General features: G+C 39.5%; 1 protein-coding gene across 1 annotated transcript in view; it reads right to left on the bottom strand.

The window, feature by feature from the left end:
• Positions 1 to 841: 841 nt before the first annotated feature.
• KIT (KIT proto-oncogene, receptor tyrosine kinase) overlaps positions 842 to 17933 on the bottom strand; it is a 55848-nt gene continuing 38756 nt past the window's right edge. Inside the window, exons 8-21 of the mRNA XM_030449692.1 lie at positions 16889 to 17003; positions 15427 to 15620; positions 14240 to 14346; positions 14022 to 14148; positions 13677 to 13781; positions 13483 to 13593; positions 11623 to 11773; positions 9748 to 9836; positions 9308 to 9435; positions 6040 to 6162; positions 3248 to 3359; positions 3050 to 3149; positions 2291 to 2396; positions 842 to 1155 (exon numbers count right to left, since the gene is read on the bottom strand). Coding sequence (XP_030305552.1) covers positions 1030 to 1155; positions 2291 to 2396; positions 3050 to 3149; positions 3248 to 3359; positions 6040 to 6162; positions 9308 to 9435; positions 9748 to 9836; positions 11623 to 11773; positions 13483 to 13593; positions 13677 to 13781; positions 14022 to 14148; positions 14240 to 14346; positions 15427 to 15620; positions 16889 to 17003 — 1694 coding nt within the window. The 3' untranslated portion in view covers positions 842 to 1029. The remainder of the gene's footprint in view (positions 1156 to 2290; positions 2397 to 3049; positions 3150 to 3247; positions 3360 to 6039; positions 6163 to 9307; positions 9436 to 9747; positions 9837 to 11622; positions 11774 to 13482; positions 13594 to 13676; positions 13782 to 14021; positions 14149 to 14239; positions 14347 to 15426; positions 15621 to 16888; positions 17004 to 17933) is intronic.

The raw sequence follows: 17933 nt of genomic DNA, 5'->3' as shown, positions 1-17933 counted from the left end.
AATTTGACGAAGAATGAATAAGAACTCAGTGGTAGCTCAAAGGATGAAAATATAACCTCTAGTTAGCTTAGCTGATTTTAATACTAAAAATCACACCCCTTTGTGAATGATGAGCACGCTAATCTTGTAACCTTCCTAAATGTTTTAAACATGACTTTAGATGTGTAAGTAGGAGTTAGGAGCTGTAGATGAATCACTGGAAATCCTTAATGTATTTTGTTGTGATTTTCCTTTGTAACTATTTTCTACATAAGACCTTACCTGTCTCCCAAAAGTTGTACTGGCTAATATTAAATACCTGGCACCCCACTCTGCAGACTAGAAATAAACACAAATATCACAGCTCAGTGTATCAACTGGCTTACTGCACACTGGGTGAAGAACACGTATTTCAGACAAAACCAGAAGGGTTTGCCGCTGTGCAGACCAACTTTCGAAGGGTTTCAGTCCCTTCACCTCCCTTGCCCAGGTACATCCAGTACCCTTGCTAACCTACAATACCTGCCTGAGAAAGCTTCTCAGGAAGCTGGAAATTGAAAGGGGTTTGCCAAGCCATTAGCTTCATATTCGTTTATTTCTTAAATTCAGCAAAACAGGATTAACTAGAAAATTACTGTATGCCTTTCAGAGTAAGAAAGGCAGATCTTCCAGAGTAAGATCACTGCAGATTTGGCTTGATCTGCAGTCATCTTTTTCGACACTCTGGCTCAGAATTTATTTTGTTCTTTTTTTTGTTTTGTTTTTTTTGTGTTTTTTTTTCCTTCAGATCTGGCTCTCTACTGCAAATACACACAATATAGCAAAATATGTACAGCTTCAGTTAACATTGCAATGATGCATGTAACCGTGCTCAGCAGATTAAGTTTATGTGTAACAATGTGTGGTAAAGGACAGCATTACAACAACATTTCATCTACACAGTGGTAGTAGTGAGTAAAAGTAAGAGAAATTATTGAAGTCATCCCTCTCTCACCCCCTGCACAATACCAACAGCTACTACATCTGGGCTCCTCTTCTTCCAGATGCCACTCAAACATCTTCGCGTACCAGGAGAGGCTGAGTAGATGAAGCACTGCTACCCACCGAGTTGATCCTCACTGAGTGATCAGGAGCATTTCCCTGACTGGAAGGTGGAGTTGAGAAGTTTGCATAAACCTGCAGAGGCCAAAGATAGGTGTCAAACTCTGCAGACCAATCCCTTCATGCATACTTAGAGAGCTCTCCTTTCCTAGCGGTTTCTCACACTGTACTACACACTGCCATGGAAGGGCTCCAGCTCAGGTGTTTCTTTGCAAATCTAAAGAGAGTTTCAAAAGGTCTTGGGCTTATTTGCTCTTTTAAAGAGTTAAGAACCTCAGCCTCAGTTATTAACAACACCACAGCTTCCAAATGCAGGCCAAATTTCAACTGAGCTTGAAAAACACAGCCCAGGTTATTACTGCAATCCCCTAGAAACCTCACTCATATTTCCTTTGCATTCTTGCTTTTGTTTTACTAATGTCTGCACCTGCCAAAAATATGCTACAGGATGCAATCGAACACCAGCAGTTTTCAGTTTCCTCTTTTCTCAAATTGTCAGGAAGCCACGTACTCGGTGCCCAAACAAGGCATCCAGAAAGTAAAAGGAAGCTTTATTTTAAAACCAGATTTTAAACATACTTTTTTCAAACACACAATGTTATTGTGAGAAAAAATTCAGTTTATAATGTGCCTACAATTTTTCTTTGGACTGTTCTGTCCAGTTAGGCTCTCAGAAAAAATTTTTACTTGGGACTGGTCAAAAGAGCAGTGAATAGAGTTTGTCATAACTTACCTTCAAGGTTATATAAAGGGGGCTAGCAGAAGCATGGCAGAAGAGCACTTGAAAGCTCAACCACTTCATCCAGAAAGCTTTTCTAATAAATGTTAAATATACTTCACTTCTGAGATGTTTCCTAGATTAATAATTTTTTTCATAGTTTCAGTTGTTTAACTTATGCAGTACCACTGCATTTTGTGAGGTCAAAATTGTTGTGCCAGGTCTGTTTGAATTGAGAAACAACAACCATGCAAAGTCTTGTACAGCTGGCATGTTTTGGGTATGGACTTAGACAGCTTACGTTTAATTTCCCTGCACTAAGCAGAACTGAGTCATCCATACATCATTCCTACAACCCAAACTGACAGTGCAAAGCTACATAAATAATAATGGAAAATTAATGAAGCACCCAGGCCCTTTGCTCCTCACAGCTCTAGTCTAATGTCTGGCTTGAAACAGCTGATTCCAAATAACTGATGATCCATAACTTACCCGGGGGGCATTATCTGAAAGCTGCTGCTCTATCAGCTGAACAATTTGTTTAAATGTGGGTCTCTGTAAAGGGTCAGCATCCCAGCAACTCTTCATTATGTCATACCTGCAAAGACACTGAAATCCTTAGAGGACACAAGGAAATCCTTAGAGGTCTTATCTCACCTCCATTATTATTTGAAGGAAAAGTGTGACCCAGTTCCACAATTTACGTTCTTTAAATGACTTTTAAGATCAGAAATAATACTGCTAACACCTGTGACAACAAAGGACTCCATACTAGTGGGAGTCTCTGGACACAGTTTTCTCTGACAGCTTACTAAGTGCCAATCCATTTACCAAACGTTGAATTAGGGAAGGCTCATAAAGAAGATCAGTAGGCAGTCCTCTTGCTGTCAGCAAGTACAGCACAAATGCCAGTACTGTACAGTCAGGTGATACATCCCACTAACTGCTTTATTGTAATTAAAAGTGTTTTAATTATGTTTTGTGATCTGTCAATAATTTATTGACATGGAGTAGATGTCATGACAAAGTGATCAGATGGTACAAGACGTGAGTGTGTATTATTGTATATCATTGCTTGTAACAACACAGGCATGTATCCTGCTGGTTAAGAATACAGGAATTACTTAAAAATGTGGAAAGAACTTAAAAAAAGATGATGGAGCAGCGCAAGGAGAATGCAAGAGTGGAAGTTTCCTTTCCTTTGCATCATTGCTGATGTTTGAAGATGGGAGGTGCTGGTTGCTCACTTACATTTCAGGTGGTGCACACTCAGGGCTGAACATCCTGTATCCCTCCTTAATCATTTTATAGAACTTGGAGTCCACAGGCATCCCTGGATACGGGCTGCTTCCTGTTGAGAGCACACATGAGCAACATGATTTCTGCATCTGCAGTAAACCCAAAGATGAAACAGAAATCCCCTAAAGTACAAATTTTAAAGGAGCTCACCTAAAGAAAAGAGCTCCCAAAGCAATATCCCATAGGACCAGACATCACTTTCAAAGGTGTAGACACAATTGAAAATACTTTCAGGTGCCATCCACTTCACGGGAAGACGAGCCTTTCCAGACAAAAGGAAAGAAACTCAGAAAATGGACATAAGACAATACAAAATTTACCAGATAAAAATATTTTTTCTACTTCTTACATGCATTAGGCACTTGTTAAATCAAGATATAGAAGTATTCAACAAGAAATGGAAATCTCAGCATTTTAGTGTCTCCAAGTGCTGCACAGCTATTGATTCATCTTTCTGTAGGTCTACCCAACTCACGGATTTCCTTGCACTCTGATATTCTGTATATGGTGTGGTTACTTCTGGTTTGTTTATAAGGGATGGCAGGAATTCAGAGAAAAATCGTACCTATGACTATGGCACGGTGCCTTATGCAACCATGCAAGTCTCCTTCTGTGGACTGGCCACAATGAGATGAGATTCACATTGTCAAGATGCTTCAGGGCTTTGATCAACAGTTAAAAAACCTGCTTTAGCTTCTCAGTGTATCAGAAAAATGAAAATTCACATAAAAGAAATACATATTGACATTTTTCATAAGTTTGGGTAAGGACAGACACCCCTTGGAAATGCTAAGAAGCAGAGGGAAAGGCATAGAAAGCCTTTGGATTTGCTTCCCCCTTCTTTTCCCTGCTTTGCCTTTTCCTTGCCTGACTGAAGGAGCCAGCCAGGCTTCTGTCCTAAGCATTTGTCCTGCTGTGAAAAAAAACAGATTTCTTCCTTCTAAGTGGTCTTGCAACAATGCATACAAAGATATATTTCAACCATAGTATAGAGAAGATCCCTGATGTCTTGTAAGGAAAGGACACCCGACAGAAAAGGAGGTAAATAGAAATGAAAAGCAATGAGGTGGAAGAAAGGCAGCATTTGCTACAGGCTGGCTCACCAGAGAGGCAACCAGAGCTGTTTAGGGTGAAGCCCCCAGCTGCTGTTTGCCACGCTGCCTCCCAGCAGTGTCTCCACAGGGAGAGATGCCCCAGAGCTACTGATCTGCTATAAGATCAAGTCAGATGCAACCAGATGCCTCCTGCAGCCACAGCTTCCTCTCTCCCCCAGCAGCTGCAGCCTATCCTCCTCTGACCCTTTCAGACCCTACATCCTATTGTCAGGCAAGTCAGGAAACTTAAAGGACAGCCTAGACATGTAAAACTTCACTACTTAGTGCCTGCTTCCCCTCCTAAGCTGCTGGTCTGCACTTCCCAGTCCCAGGAGCCAAACAGCTCCTGACCTGACCCTGAGCCTAAAAGCATCTTTCTTCTTTACACTGATTGCCACAGAGTATTTTGCCAGGACAGCCATTTCTGAATTATTTCTGCTCCTGCTGTTTCCTAACCTCAACTTTTAGGCCCCCCATGGCTGGTACCAACTTTTGTTTTGGGGACAACCAATAAACCTGTCTGTCCTGTAGCCTAAAATAGGGATGCTGTAGGTAGCTGGGACACTAGGGAATGCTGAGTGACAGCAGAGCAGCAGAGACACCTCAGATACCTCGGGTGCCATGGACTGACTGAGGTTAACTGAGCATGGCAATTAACTTGGTGAGAAATGCTCAGGTGTGGGATTTTCTCTGCTCATCAACTTGCCTCAAGACAGGAGGGGCAAGCTTCAGTTTGTGTGTTATCAAGTACATAACTAATGCTGAGCAGCTGACAGTGGAGCACTCAGTGGGACTGGGGAGGAGGGATGCCTTGTTGAACATGGATCTTCTCTCATTTGAAAAACAGTGCAAGTGAAAGCATATGTACTCTGATGTACATATCTGACACAGATTTAAAACACTAATCCAGGCAGTGCAAACCAGTTTAAGGTGTAAAATACCTGCAATTTTTAGCATACTTTAGCACACTTTTTCTGCAACTCGGCACCAGAAAAGCTCAATTTTCTTTTGTAGTAGGACTCCTTTTACTGCACTAGCACTTTAAAGGGGACTTCAAGTGCTGCCAAGGTAATCTGCATCACTTCAAAGTGTCTTTGTATGCCTCCAGAGGTCTAGGAGGTACTAGTAGGTACCTCTGCTACATTGGAGGATTTGAAGTTTTCTCATCAAAATAGTGTCTTGTTCTAACCTTGCTACAGAGATTGAACAACAGCTGCAAGTTAAAGCTGTATTTATACACATATGTATGTATGTATGTATGTATACACATACAAGGTCAAATTCTGTATACGGAAGCAGAGAAAACCAAAGCTTTTTTGCCTCCCATTATGCCCTCACCAGTAAATTCATACTTCAGAATGCAGCTTCCATTGTTTGAGTGATGCTTCACAGAGAAGAACAGTATTCAACTCTCCCAAAGATTTTTAAAAAGAAACTATTTCAGTAATGGACAAATATAGCAATGCCTGAGAAAAAGTTTCAGAATAATTCTCTTTAAGATTGGCTACCCAAGTATTTTGATGGCAAAACTTGCAATGACTTCCAGAGCTGTAACTTCTAGTGAATTCAAATATGACAGAAAGACTGGGAATTGTATTGGTGTACCAAAAACATCTGCTCCACTACAACATACATTCATATATGAGCATGTTTCTTTTCAGTATAGCATGTATATACCAAGGGTTTTGCCAGGAATTGTTACTCTCAGTGTTCCTGACATGCAGAAATATACCAAAAATTGGCAAATCTAGGTTTTTTGTCTACCTAAGAAAGAATTTTCTCTGCAAGTCAAGACAACAGGAATTCCCCTAACTTAAAACAGGTGGATAAAGCAACATATATACTTACATTTCCTTTTACCACATAATTTGAGTCATTCCTTATATCTCTTGCCAGGCCAAAGTCACAGATTTTTGTTATTCGACCATGAGTAAGAAGAATATTTCTTGCAGCCAGATCCCTGTGAATGCACTAAATAACAAACAGACAAACAAACAAAGCTACTTTATAATATTCTTAATAGGCCGTTGCTTGGTTACACGTTTACTTAGCTATATAACTTATTGCATTATGCATTTTATGGCAAGCTGAAAGTCATAATGAAGCTCTGTGTTAATAAGCTTACTCAGATGATTAAACATTCTGGTGTAGTTTCTTTACTACCATGACTCTGATCCATATGGTTGAAGTTGTCTATGCATTTATTTAGAAAAGACCACTTGCAGTCACTTTGAATTTTCTAGTGTCTGGAGTTCAAAGTTTAATGTCTTTTTCCCCTGATTTTGTATATATATAAAAAAAAATCAATGGCCTGTTTCCTAATGCAGGACAAATAAGGGAATACGTGGTTTGTTTCTAAAATAATTCCAACCTTTTATTAAGTAACTATTGTGCTTGAGGGGAAAGTGCTGAAAAGCTGAAAATGGAAAAATATGGTAATAACTTTAAAGCACAGAAGTCTGGAAACTGAACACTATTTCAGAAATACTCAGGAAATTCTCTCATGCCAGTAACTTTCAATGAATAGTCACACTTCCAGAGATGTAACTAGCTTATATTCCACTTATCACTTGAGAACTATGCATGTGTTTGTAAGTGCAGCTCCAGAAGGGTGCCTGAGTTTCCCAGCAGTCGTGTTTTCTTTGTATGCAACTGTGGAGTGTTTGTTACAGAATGGAGACAGTTCTCTAACAAAATGATCTATTTTTCTGTCTAGAAAGGACAGCATTAGGCTCTTGCTTTACTGATGGTATATAGTATGCAGGACAAAGCTGTCAAAAAAATACTTGTCTAATTTTTCTTTTTTCCTTGAAATACACAAGTTCAGGAATTCAACACAATAGATGACTTAAAATATTAAGAATTATGCAGATCAAACTCAGAAAATAACTGGAGGTTGCATAGGCAATACAATCCCTGTCTATTTTGCATGCTAACACAAGGAACTATTTTTAATGATGATTAGGGTGTCAGGGGACTGTCCCTCACCTCCCAGTCCGACATAGTCCTCACTCTGCACTTAATGCAGTGAAGCTGTAAAGTGAATGAGCAGCAAGCATCCACTATGTCTCTGCATCATTACTCCAGCAACAGGGAAGTGTGCATTGAATAAAAACTTTGTTCATTGGAGGAAGCCCTGTCTTGTGATTAAGGCACCATGTGATAAATAAGGGAATTATTCCCTCAGGACCGGCTCCTCTCCCAACTCCCACACAGAGGCACTTTTATGCCTCTGAGCCTTGATACACAAACAACTTGCAGCAGAGCAGCTGGAACTTTGCACTGCTGGTCTGCACAGGCCATCCCTCCCCAGGAGCACCAGGCAGCCTGAAACACCTTATCCATCAGCTCACACTACTCCGTCTTTACTAGCCGGAGCTAAGATCCTGTAGGTACACAACATCCAAAGAGGACAAAGCACAGGAATGTGATGGCACAGTGCAAATTCATTCTGTGATCAAGCCATTAATTCTGCACTGCCAAAGCAATAGTGCACATTCCTTCCCAACCTCATGGTGAGGCGGTGTCAAATTCCTTGCTGCTGCCTTTGCTGCTCATCACCATGGTGCCTGTTTGTATAGTGGAAAGACTATAAAGAAAACAGTCACCAGGAATGATACATAGGAATGTGGGGCTATTCTGTAACAAAATAAGAAATACAGAACATTTGTGCTGAGCATTGCATGTCCTGCATAGTGAAAAATGCAGAAGCCTGGTGAAAACCATTAAAATCTGTAATACACTGTGTTTGCCTGTCAGGCCTGTTCTGAAGCTGTTGACAGACAAAAATAAACTAAAAGGTTTGGAAGGAGGGGCAGTGGGGGAAAAGACAAGTGCAAGAGAATGCATTAACACGGATTTCCTTTGGAGCAGAATTATAGCTACATTTCCCACTATTAACACAGGATCTCAGCACTACCTTATTTTCCTTAAATTGCTGTACCTTAAATTGCATGTTTAATTTTGTGCTTTAGTCAAGGTGCACCTGTACATCCCTGTCTCTGTATTAGTTTACATGTTAAATGGCATTTTTCCAATAAAATGTGAGGGAAAAAAAAATAGGAAGATCATAATTATGCTGAGCTTAATACTTTTGTTCACTATGAATCCCTTTCTGCTATGCAATACCCCTCTTATGAAACCTGAAGAAATGTCTATTATGCTCAGAGTAGCCAACAAAGACCATCTGTGGGTCTTTAGGCTGATTTTATCGTACCAGAGGATTAAAAACCAAGGCATACCCTGTGCATGAAGCCAACCTGCTAAAACAAGAAGAGGATGATGTGATAACTCCCCTGTATAAGGGTGTGCTCTTCATAAGAGAGATAGCAAGTGGATCACTGTTTAGAACTCATGCAAATAAATAGTTTTGAACCTGCCTTCATACTGTTCTTCAGTTTGTAAACTCTCCAGCAGTGCCACTAAATCCTAAATTCTCAAGATTTAATTATTTTTGAAGAAATCCATGTTAGTTTTCCAGTTCTTTCATTAACTCTATTTAACCCTCATAGACTACAAAACTTTCAAGAATTAACTCCTCAGGGTTCCTATGGGTTTCAGTCTCTCCAGAGCCATCAGTTCTCATGAAACTATCTGGACACCCCAGGAAATGAAGGGCTAAAAATCAAACCAATAAGAGGCACCACCCAAGCCACACAGGGTTAGGCTGCACCTGCTGTCTCCCAGCACAAGACATTATCAGTCTGTGGAGTCTATGGTGCATCAAACTTCATTGCAGTTCCTCTCCTCTCTCTCCTGTCTTGATATTTTTATGGCTAGTTTATCTTCATGAAAAAGGCCTCAGATTCTAGTAGCCTGAACTGTGGACACACAGTAGCATTGCTTCATGTCGGCTGCTGTGTACCCTATATTTTGTTTTATGGGATATAAACCACAGCTTTTAGTTAATGAGCACAGTGTAGAATGCCAACATTAACCAAATCTTCAGGTATGTGAAGGAGCAAATCAGTTGGTACTGCTTATTGAAAAGAAATATGGAAATGGAAATATTTCTGCATTTCACCACACTGATCACATTAAAACACTGAAAGTGGTTATGTCAAAGGAAATCAGAAATATACTGGTTCTGTTCAGCTCTGACAAATTCTTCACTTACATTTTTGGAGGCAAGGAAGCTCATGCCCTTTGCCACCTGGTAGGAAAAGCTTAGCAGATCTTCAACATCTAGAGCAAGTTCATCATCTTCCACCATAGAAAGGGTAACATCCTGATCTGTGTAGGATCCTGTGCAATAAAAAAAAAATAGCAGCTTTTGAGTGGACCCAAAGTATCGATTTTAATAAGTATCAGACTAGAGCCACTAGAGCCATAAGTACCTCACTGCCAAAGAAAAGAATAATCCTGATACAGCATTTACAGGTGGGGAAAAAAACAAGACACTGTAATTTAGCAAATCAGTCTTTCCTAAAACGTCTCATATCAATTAAAATGTTTTAAATGTTCCCATCCATGAGAGAAAAGTACAACAAAACAATCCATGGAACCCACCCCTCTTCACTCCTACCAGGAAACAGAACTCCCTGTTACTGTACTCACCAGACTTCACTGGTCTTTTTTTATCAGCTTTTGGTGGGACTGCATATGACACTCCTGGTTTCATGTCCATGTACTCATTGGCAACATCACTGTAGAGGAAGCAGATGAAATGAAACATCATTTAGTGAAAAAGGCCTCAGAAACCACTCAGACAAAAAGCCAAGGCCACAGCAACCTTCCGAATATAATGCTTTACAAGCTATCAGTAGATTGGAAACTCATGAGTCTGTAACAAGGATGAGAAAAAGGCTGTACAGCAAGATAGGTTTGTCAGTACAGCTAACAAAAGATCTCAGATTCTGAGTTTGGCTCAGGTAAGCAAACAAAACCTTTCATACATATACTGTTTATTACAGACTTCATTCCCTGTAAGTTAACATCCAGATGTTTCCCAACACCTGCTAGTGCTAGTGCTTCCTTCTGCTTAGGCCAACTTCTACCAGAATATTTCAGCAGCTCAAGTGGTAATTGAAATGCAGAAGACAAATGGTATGAAAAATGTTAAATTCAGAGATTCCCAAGTTCCAAAGGGGCCTCATACGTATTTTGAAGAATCAGCCCAGATTTAGGACAGCCATCTGCTACATTTTCTAAGTTCAAGTATTCTTATTGCTATATATATAATTCGAATGTACAGCTTTTCATACTATATGGTTTATAAATATACAGTCATGCACCTTTAGAAATGATGGATGTACTTTGGCATTTCTCACTTCATTGCCATTGGAACTCATGTACATAGCTCTTCCTTAGCCTGAAATATCTGTTGAGTTTATGAACAACAAATGCAGCCACAGAGCTAACATGGAAAGGAGTAATGAGATCACCAATAGCTCGAGTCACCACCACAAACATATCTGGTGCATTTAGCAGCTGCAACTTTACAGTAAATACTAACACAAGAATTTGGTAAATACTCTGCCACTAATAGCTCAGTTTACAAAATGAGCTGAGCAGTGAGATTGCTGTACTGAAAAGAGGGCACACTTCTAATGGCAAATCACAGGTAGGTGTTCATCACCTCTGTGGCTCAAACCACTCTGAAGCATCACCAGCTACCCATATGTTCCCACAGCACAAACAGCTTCACCAGCACCATGTCTTGCTGGGACAAAGGACTTTACCACCTCCTAAGGATCTGCCTGTTTTGCCAACACAAAGCAATGGGCCCCTGGGGCAATAAATGGAATAAAAGGAACAATGGACAGGTATTGAAACAACACGAAAGTTTTGTTAAGTTATGTCTCCCCCACTTTGCAAAGGGAAGGATTAAGGAAGAAATTTGCTTGGAAACATACTTGGAAAGAGCTCTGGGATTGTATTTAAAACAGAAGTTAAAAATATACAGGTGAAGTAACTGGAAAAAATCAAAGTACAAGAGCAATGTCAGAACTGTGACATGGGTTGTGCCATCACAAAATCTAGTGATCTCTCCATGGCAGCTTGCCTCTGATACTGTAAGGCACTGTTTTGATTTTGTAAGAAGTAATTTCTGAAAGCAAGAACTTAAGAGAGCTCCAAGTATTAACACCCCAACACTGAGGTAATTGTAATTCAGTGTGCTAAATGAGCACCGCCAATGTTTAACAGGAATGATAAACACAAATACATATGAAGATTGGAGCCAAGGAGTAGCACGAAATAACTAAAGGAAATTTGGTAAAGAAGTAAAACAGAGATTGTATACAATCAATCGTGCTCTGTTAGAATAAGCCACTCACTGTACTACTTGTCTCTTTATTTGTTTCCTTGAACAGCAAAGAATCTTCAAAGCCTGCTGCATGAAAGCTTTCTCCATATATCTTGCCCCTAATAAACTTTGAAATCTTCCCAATCTTAAAAAAAAAATAAAAAAATTCAGCAGGTCACACTTACGCTGCAGGCTCTGCCTGATGCAAAAGGTTCTCATAAACTGCTGTTTCTGTATGTTCTTCATGTTTTGGACAAATAAATGAATCTCGTTTCCGCCTCAGAAAATTTAAGAGATCACCATAGCAGCAATATTCTGTAATGACCAGAGTGGGACCTGTAGATGTACACGAGGTTTAGAAAGTAGGTGAGCATTGTTTTTAAAGCAGAAAAACTTACATAAAGATAGCATTCAGCCAAGCACACAGGATGGGCTATGAAAAATCACACTGCCTAGCACTGTCTAGACTTGAAAAGTTATAGACAAGTAACCCAGCATTTTCCTTTTCATAGATAACCAACTACTGTCCAGCTGAAGCTGTGCTGCTCCCAATTAATTTCCCCCACCCACCTCAAAAGCATTGCATTTAACAAAAATTAAACAAATAAGTCTTTTTCTTTCTTCATGTGATAATGTTTCTGGCCAGACACATCTGTTTGATTTTGCTCACTTCCTGAAGGAAGTTATTTGTTCCGAACGTTAGAGTAATTCAAGCTTCAAACATAAATCCTTTTGATTCACTTCTGTTTACAGAAGAGCTTCACACTCTTTCAGTAATGTTTTGGAAATGATGTAGAGTGTTATATTCTGCAGTATAATAGGAAAAATCATTCAATCAGAACAGCCTGCCACGACAGAAAACTACATTGCACAAGGTCTTAGAATATTAAAATGAAATCGGAAAGGAGAGTCGAGTCACCTCCAGCACGGATGTTTGTAGATCAAATATATGTTTTCTGAGTGAATGACTCCAGCTCTAGCCCTTGAATATGTAATTATGCTGTGTGCTGCTTCATCTGTGCTTGGACACAATGATCTTAAAGGTTTTTTCCAACCTAAATAATTCTAGGATTCTAATTTTATCTGTAAAGTTATTCCATGCCACTGTTTCCTAACCTCACTAGTTTGTCTCCATTTTTCTGCAGTTAAAAATTACAGCTTTCACAATAGGAAAAGCAGTGTTTTTTTGGGGGGGATTCTTCCATATGCCACATTTTTTCAGCTGAGGCACTCAGGCCAGTGAGTCTACTTCGTTGACTGCTGAAACAAAATTCTTTCATCCAATTTTTAAATGATTAAATGTGAAAGTGAGAAGTATTTTGCCTCTAAATCTATTAATTTTTACAAGCTCCTTTTCTTGGAAAAGTGAAGCAAAAACTTAAAGAGCAAACATTTGTGTAAGAAGAAACACCATCTTTCATATTAAATGCACATACATCAAAAATACAGAGCTTTATCACTCTGTGTTGACACTGCAGCTGTTTTGGAACTTTTACTATGCATGAAAACAAACTTAATAAGTTAATACTAAATACAAAACATTCGGTTGTGCAATAGTTTATTTGGAAAATTCTTCTCAACTTTTGCTGCTTAGAATTTGAAACTTCAGTGGTGCCTTAACAGATATATTTACAGTTTAAACAGAAGTCTGGGAGACTATACAAGACAACCCTGTTGACTTCACTTTGTATAGCAACAAGGAACCAGTTCACATTTCTTTTCTCATTTGTGAGAAACAGTATGGTAGAGTAAAAAACTTGCAGCATACATTTTAGCATGTCTCTAGAATAAAGCGCACAGTGGCTCACATAGAGGAGAATAACAGCAACCTTCCTTTTTAGCTGCAGCTACAGCAGTCTCATTACTGCTAAAAATCTAGATTCAGGAATTAACAGCTGGTAAGTCACAATGATCTGCAACCTGCCTAAATAAGAAGTGTTTTTAAGATTCCTACACTTAGTGGTACTGGATTCTTCTTCACATGGTTCCTCCCTCTGGCAATAAAAAAAGAACAGAAATAATCAATAATCTGTTGATAACCCCACCTCCAATAGTGCAAGCTCCAAGCAGATTCACAATATTAATGTGGTTTCCAAGGTAACTCAGCACTTTAAGCTCTGACATCAAGGCTTCTCTTTCTGTTAAATGGGCACTTGCTGCAAGGCAAAGCACAATGTTCAGTACGTAACACACCAGCCAGAAGGGAGAAAAAATTGCATAGCATATTACAGCAACTTACGTTTCAACATCTTTACTGCTACTGTCATAGCAGCATCAGATTTAAATAGACCATAAGCTGTTGCTTCAACAACTTTTCCAAAAGCTCCAGCACCAAGCGTTTTACCTAAAAAAGCAAAATAAACTCTGTAGTGACTTGAAGTACTTCTTCCTGAAAGGCTCAACATTTTATTTTATAATATCAAGGAAGCTATTATAGATAGGCCTTCCTGCTTTTTGTCCCAGCATAAGAGCAATTATTTGCATTACTGCGTAACATCTTTTTGACAAAACCCTGCTGTGTCTGACTGGAGTCTCATTTGACCCCTGATGGTTTCACCTTGTAGATGAACAAATCTAAACTAACCAAAACTTAACCGGTTTCTAGGAAATTCCCATTTGTGATCATAAGGAAGCTGCGTTGGGTCTATGTAAACATAGTTGTTTCCATTTATTTCTTCAACAACTTTCCACTGAACTTCATATTTAGGTTTCTGGAAAAGAAAGAGAAGAGTTGTCAATACCAAAACCTCTACAGGCACTCAAACATTTTTCTAACTCAGGGAGAGGGGCTTCTGATTTTACCTGCAAATATACATATACCAGGATCATGACTATGATGCACATGAGTCCTGCAGCGACTCCAAACGCAATTAGCAAAGGTGTGAATAAGGTATGGGTGCGGATTTGTTCTGGAAAGAAAAAAAAATTCTGCTTAAATACTGCACAAGAAAAACTGTATTAAAAAGATGCAGGTGAAAACCTTTCCTTGGTTCTTCCTTGTAAAACACAGTTTGGGGTTTTGACTTTGACAGATGTACTCCGTGTACATCAAAATGGCTTCTGTGAAGGAGCTGTGGGGGGTAGAGCTGGCACAGAAACAACCCAGTGTTTTGCCTTGGGACTCTCAGATTCATCAGTTCAGGAGGAGTGACATCAACATCAATTAATGGACAGGGTTGGCATGATCTCAATTAAGTTAGGTTAAAGAAACAAGACTTCTTCTCAAGTCCTACTTTCTTATATTTTCCCCTACCCCAGATATGATCTCTACAGCACAGTCTTTACAAGTAGAGGTTGTGCCTAGTAGCAATGGAATACCATTCCAGTAAAACCCATCTGCCCCAAAACTGCCTTATTTGTTTGTATGTTATATCTGGGTGTAGCAAAGAAAAAAGAAGCAAGAGAACATTTGATTTTACAAAGAGCACAGATTTACAAACACATTTTGAGTCATCTATGTTCTAGTGCTTTTTTTCTCCCTCACAAACCCACAAATACAACTACAAAACTCCTAAGTTCTTTTGCAGTCTGTTGTTACTTCTTTTACAACAGTCAGGCCCCTAGGCTCTAGGCAAGTTCAGAACCACATTTTTCATGAGATACTGTAAAAGCATTAAAAAAAAAGCACTCTTCCTTTGGAAAAAAAGTGGTGGCTTAAATAGTCAAAACAGACAATGAGAGGAAAAGGAAGAGAGAGAAGGAATGCCAGTGTAATGCTGTAGGTGGTTTGCCCCTGTGCTGAACAGACCAAAGAAACCAGTTACCTGCTGCACTGCAGATCTGAAGCCATACAAGGACAATACCACAATGTTCACAGAAAAATCAAAGCAATTCTTTTGACAGGCAAAACACACAGCAAAATACTCTATTAGAGACTCAGCCACGGTACCATAAACTTTCTTATGGCAGAGGTGAAGCACTTAAAATCCTTCTACAGGAAGAGCTGAATGGCACCCATGTTTTATGGTCTCATTCACTTCAGCTGTTACCTTTAATAGCAAAGTTGAAGAAAGCAGAGCTCCTGTCCCCATTGCTGTAGGCCTCGCAGCACACAGTGCCTGTGCTCCTGAACATGCTGGCATTAATGGTGCTTTCAACCAGGATTCGTTCAAATGATGGCACTGATGAATTTGTGTAACTGATTTTGACATCCATGGGGGATATTGTTGGAGAATCAAAACACCTGGGAGAAACAATACTGACAGTTACCTGCCATGCACTGCTACCTGGCATGGATGACAAGTCCTGCAATTGAGGAAGACAGTCACTGCCAGACCATCAGATAACTAAATAACACTGCACTACAAAGGGATTCAGCTCAAGATCTTACTCTCAAAAGTCAGCCTGTTCTCAGTACCTCACTGTCTTCTGCATAGTCAGTGGAATGGATACACACACCAATCCTGACCCAAGTGAACACTATGAGGCCTTTGCGTTTGCTTTTGACTAGAAATACATACAAGTCTGTAAGTGAACTATGGCTTTTGTACTGTTCAACCTGCATCTCCAGCTTCAGCTTTGAGCAGTTGTGCTCTATTACCCACTCTTGAAAACTTTCCCCAAGCATACAGCACAAAAAAATCCATGATTTGCATACACTACCATCAAGCTTACACAGTGCCGAAAAACAGCCAGATCTGTTCTCTCAAGATTCTATCTCCTTTTCTTTCCTAAGAAACCATCCACAAACTACTTAAAAGTCTGCATTTCTTTTTAAAAATTAACTGCATCTATAAAAATGTCATGTATTTACCACATGAGCATAGAGCTAAGATAATATGTACTGCTTCAAAAAGTTAACAGTAACGTCTATTTCATCATAAAACAAACTACACAGGTATGACACCCATGACTTGCTAGCATGAGATCCACAATCATAGTGGAAGTCAACGAACAACTCAAAATGTGCTCCACAAATGCTCACTTCACAGTGACACTCTACAATCTTTTTAGAAATGTCATAACTAGACATCAGGTTTTTTTCATAACCAGTCCACCCTCATTTAGTTGTCGTATGCTTCATGTGAATAGAAGTCTAATTACTTTATGTCTTGAAAAATTGGATCATTACACAGTAAGACAAAAGATAACCATATTTACAAGGGATTCTGCAATTGTCATTCTGTGAAATTGCATACAGAATGTATGGCACTTGGGGCCAAACCAACACAAACCTTAGCTAGTTAGAAGAAGGGTGAAAGTTTGGCTTTTTCTTCTCTGTAGCAGAAAATGTTGTTTATTCCCTTTTCAAGGTGAAATGCAAAGAGAAATAATGAAACTTGTCCCTACCTTTGTAGCAAACCACTGCAAATAATCAAATGCTGAAAATTATGAAAACAGTAATGTAGTGTTTGTATATAACTTATCAAGTCATTTTATGTTCTTGGGTTTTTTTATTATAAATTGGGTGCATTGCATATAGAATGACCTTTGGAGACTCTTGTTACTTACCTCTGCTCTGTTCCTGGGCAAAAATACCAGTATATGGTGGGGGCTGGGAATCCAGCTGCTACACACTGGAGAATGCCATTGCTAAGTATATCTAAAGTGAGAATCTCGGGTTTTGCTGCAATAAACACAAAGAAGAGTCACATATTAGGAGAATCCAGCATTTGCACTGCCCCTTGCTCTTCACCCCAGCAACTTGTGTGCCTCATCCCCCATGGAATTACCCAGGTAAACTGAGACTCGCATGTTCAAGGGTGTCTTGGTCTGAACTGGTGTCCTGCCAGCATTGACCAACTGTGAAAATACCAGTCCTTACATTGAATGAATGCTTGGGCTGGATTTAAGAAAAGTACATTGCTTTCACTGACTATTGAGTTTGATGAAAAGATCTTAAACTAGCAAAGCCCAGAGCTTAAACAACCTAGAGAAGTGAGGGTTTGGAACAACAGTGCAGTTCCCATTCCTGCACAGCATGACTTTACCTGCTGGTAAAAAGGACAGTTCCTTCACAGTTACAAGAATATTAAATCTGTCAAACCACAACTCTCTTACATCTGCCCTGTGTTTTAAATACCACCACAGCCAGAAAAGGAACTACAACGTGAGGCAACCAGTGCAGACATCCCCGTCACCACAGAAGAGACACATCCCTGTACAACACCACTACTCAAATACTAGACTGCCTGTTGCCCTGAAACATTGCCCGTAGAGGAAGCTAATATTTGGCTGAATATATTAGCTTTCCAAAGGATAATTCATGATTACTTTGGTATTTTAGAAAGCAATCTGGCCAGCTGATGCCTCCTGCTGCATCTTACACCAGAGCTGGTCCTGCACTTGATTCAGGAGCTGCTGTTTTGACTATGGCAGGAAACCAGAGAGATCAAATGGCCTTTACACTCATTAGTCCAATGACATAGGCCTTCAGCTGAGGGCACCACCAACATAGCAAGTTCTATTTTTTTGAGAAAATTTTATGAGAAGCTTTGTTTCCCATAACTGTCTTAGTTTCCTTGCAAATACCCCCAAAAACATTAATGAGAAAACC

This window comes from Calypte anna, chromosome 4A (assembly GCF_003957555.1).
Source record: "Calypte anna isolate BGI_N300 chromosome 4A, bCalAnn1_v1.p, whole genome shotgun sequence".
In the NCBI taxonomy this organism is placed as follows: domain Eukaryota; kingdom Metazoa; phylum Chordata; class Aves; order Apodiformes; family Trochilidae; genus Calypte; species Calypte anna.
This window is presented reverse-complemented; position numbering and strand designations above follow the sequence as displayed.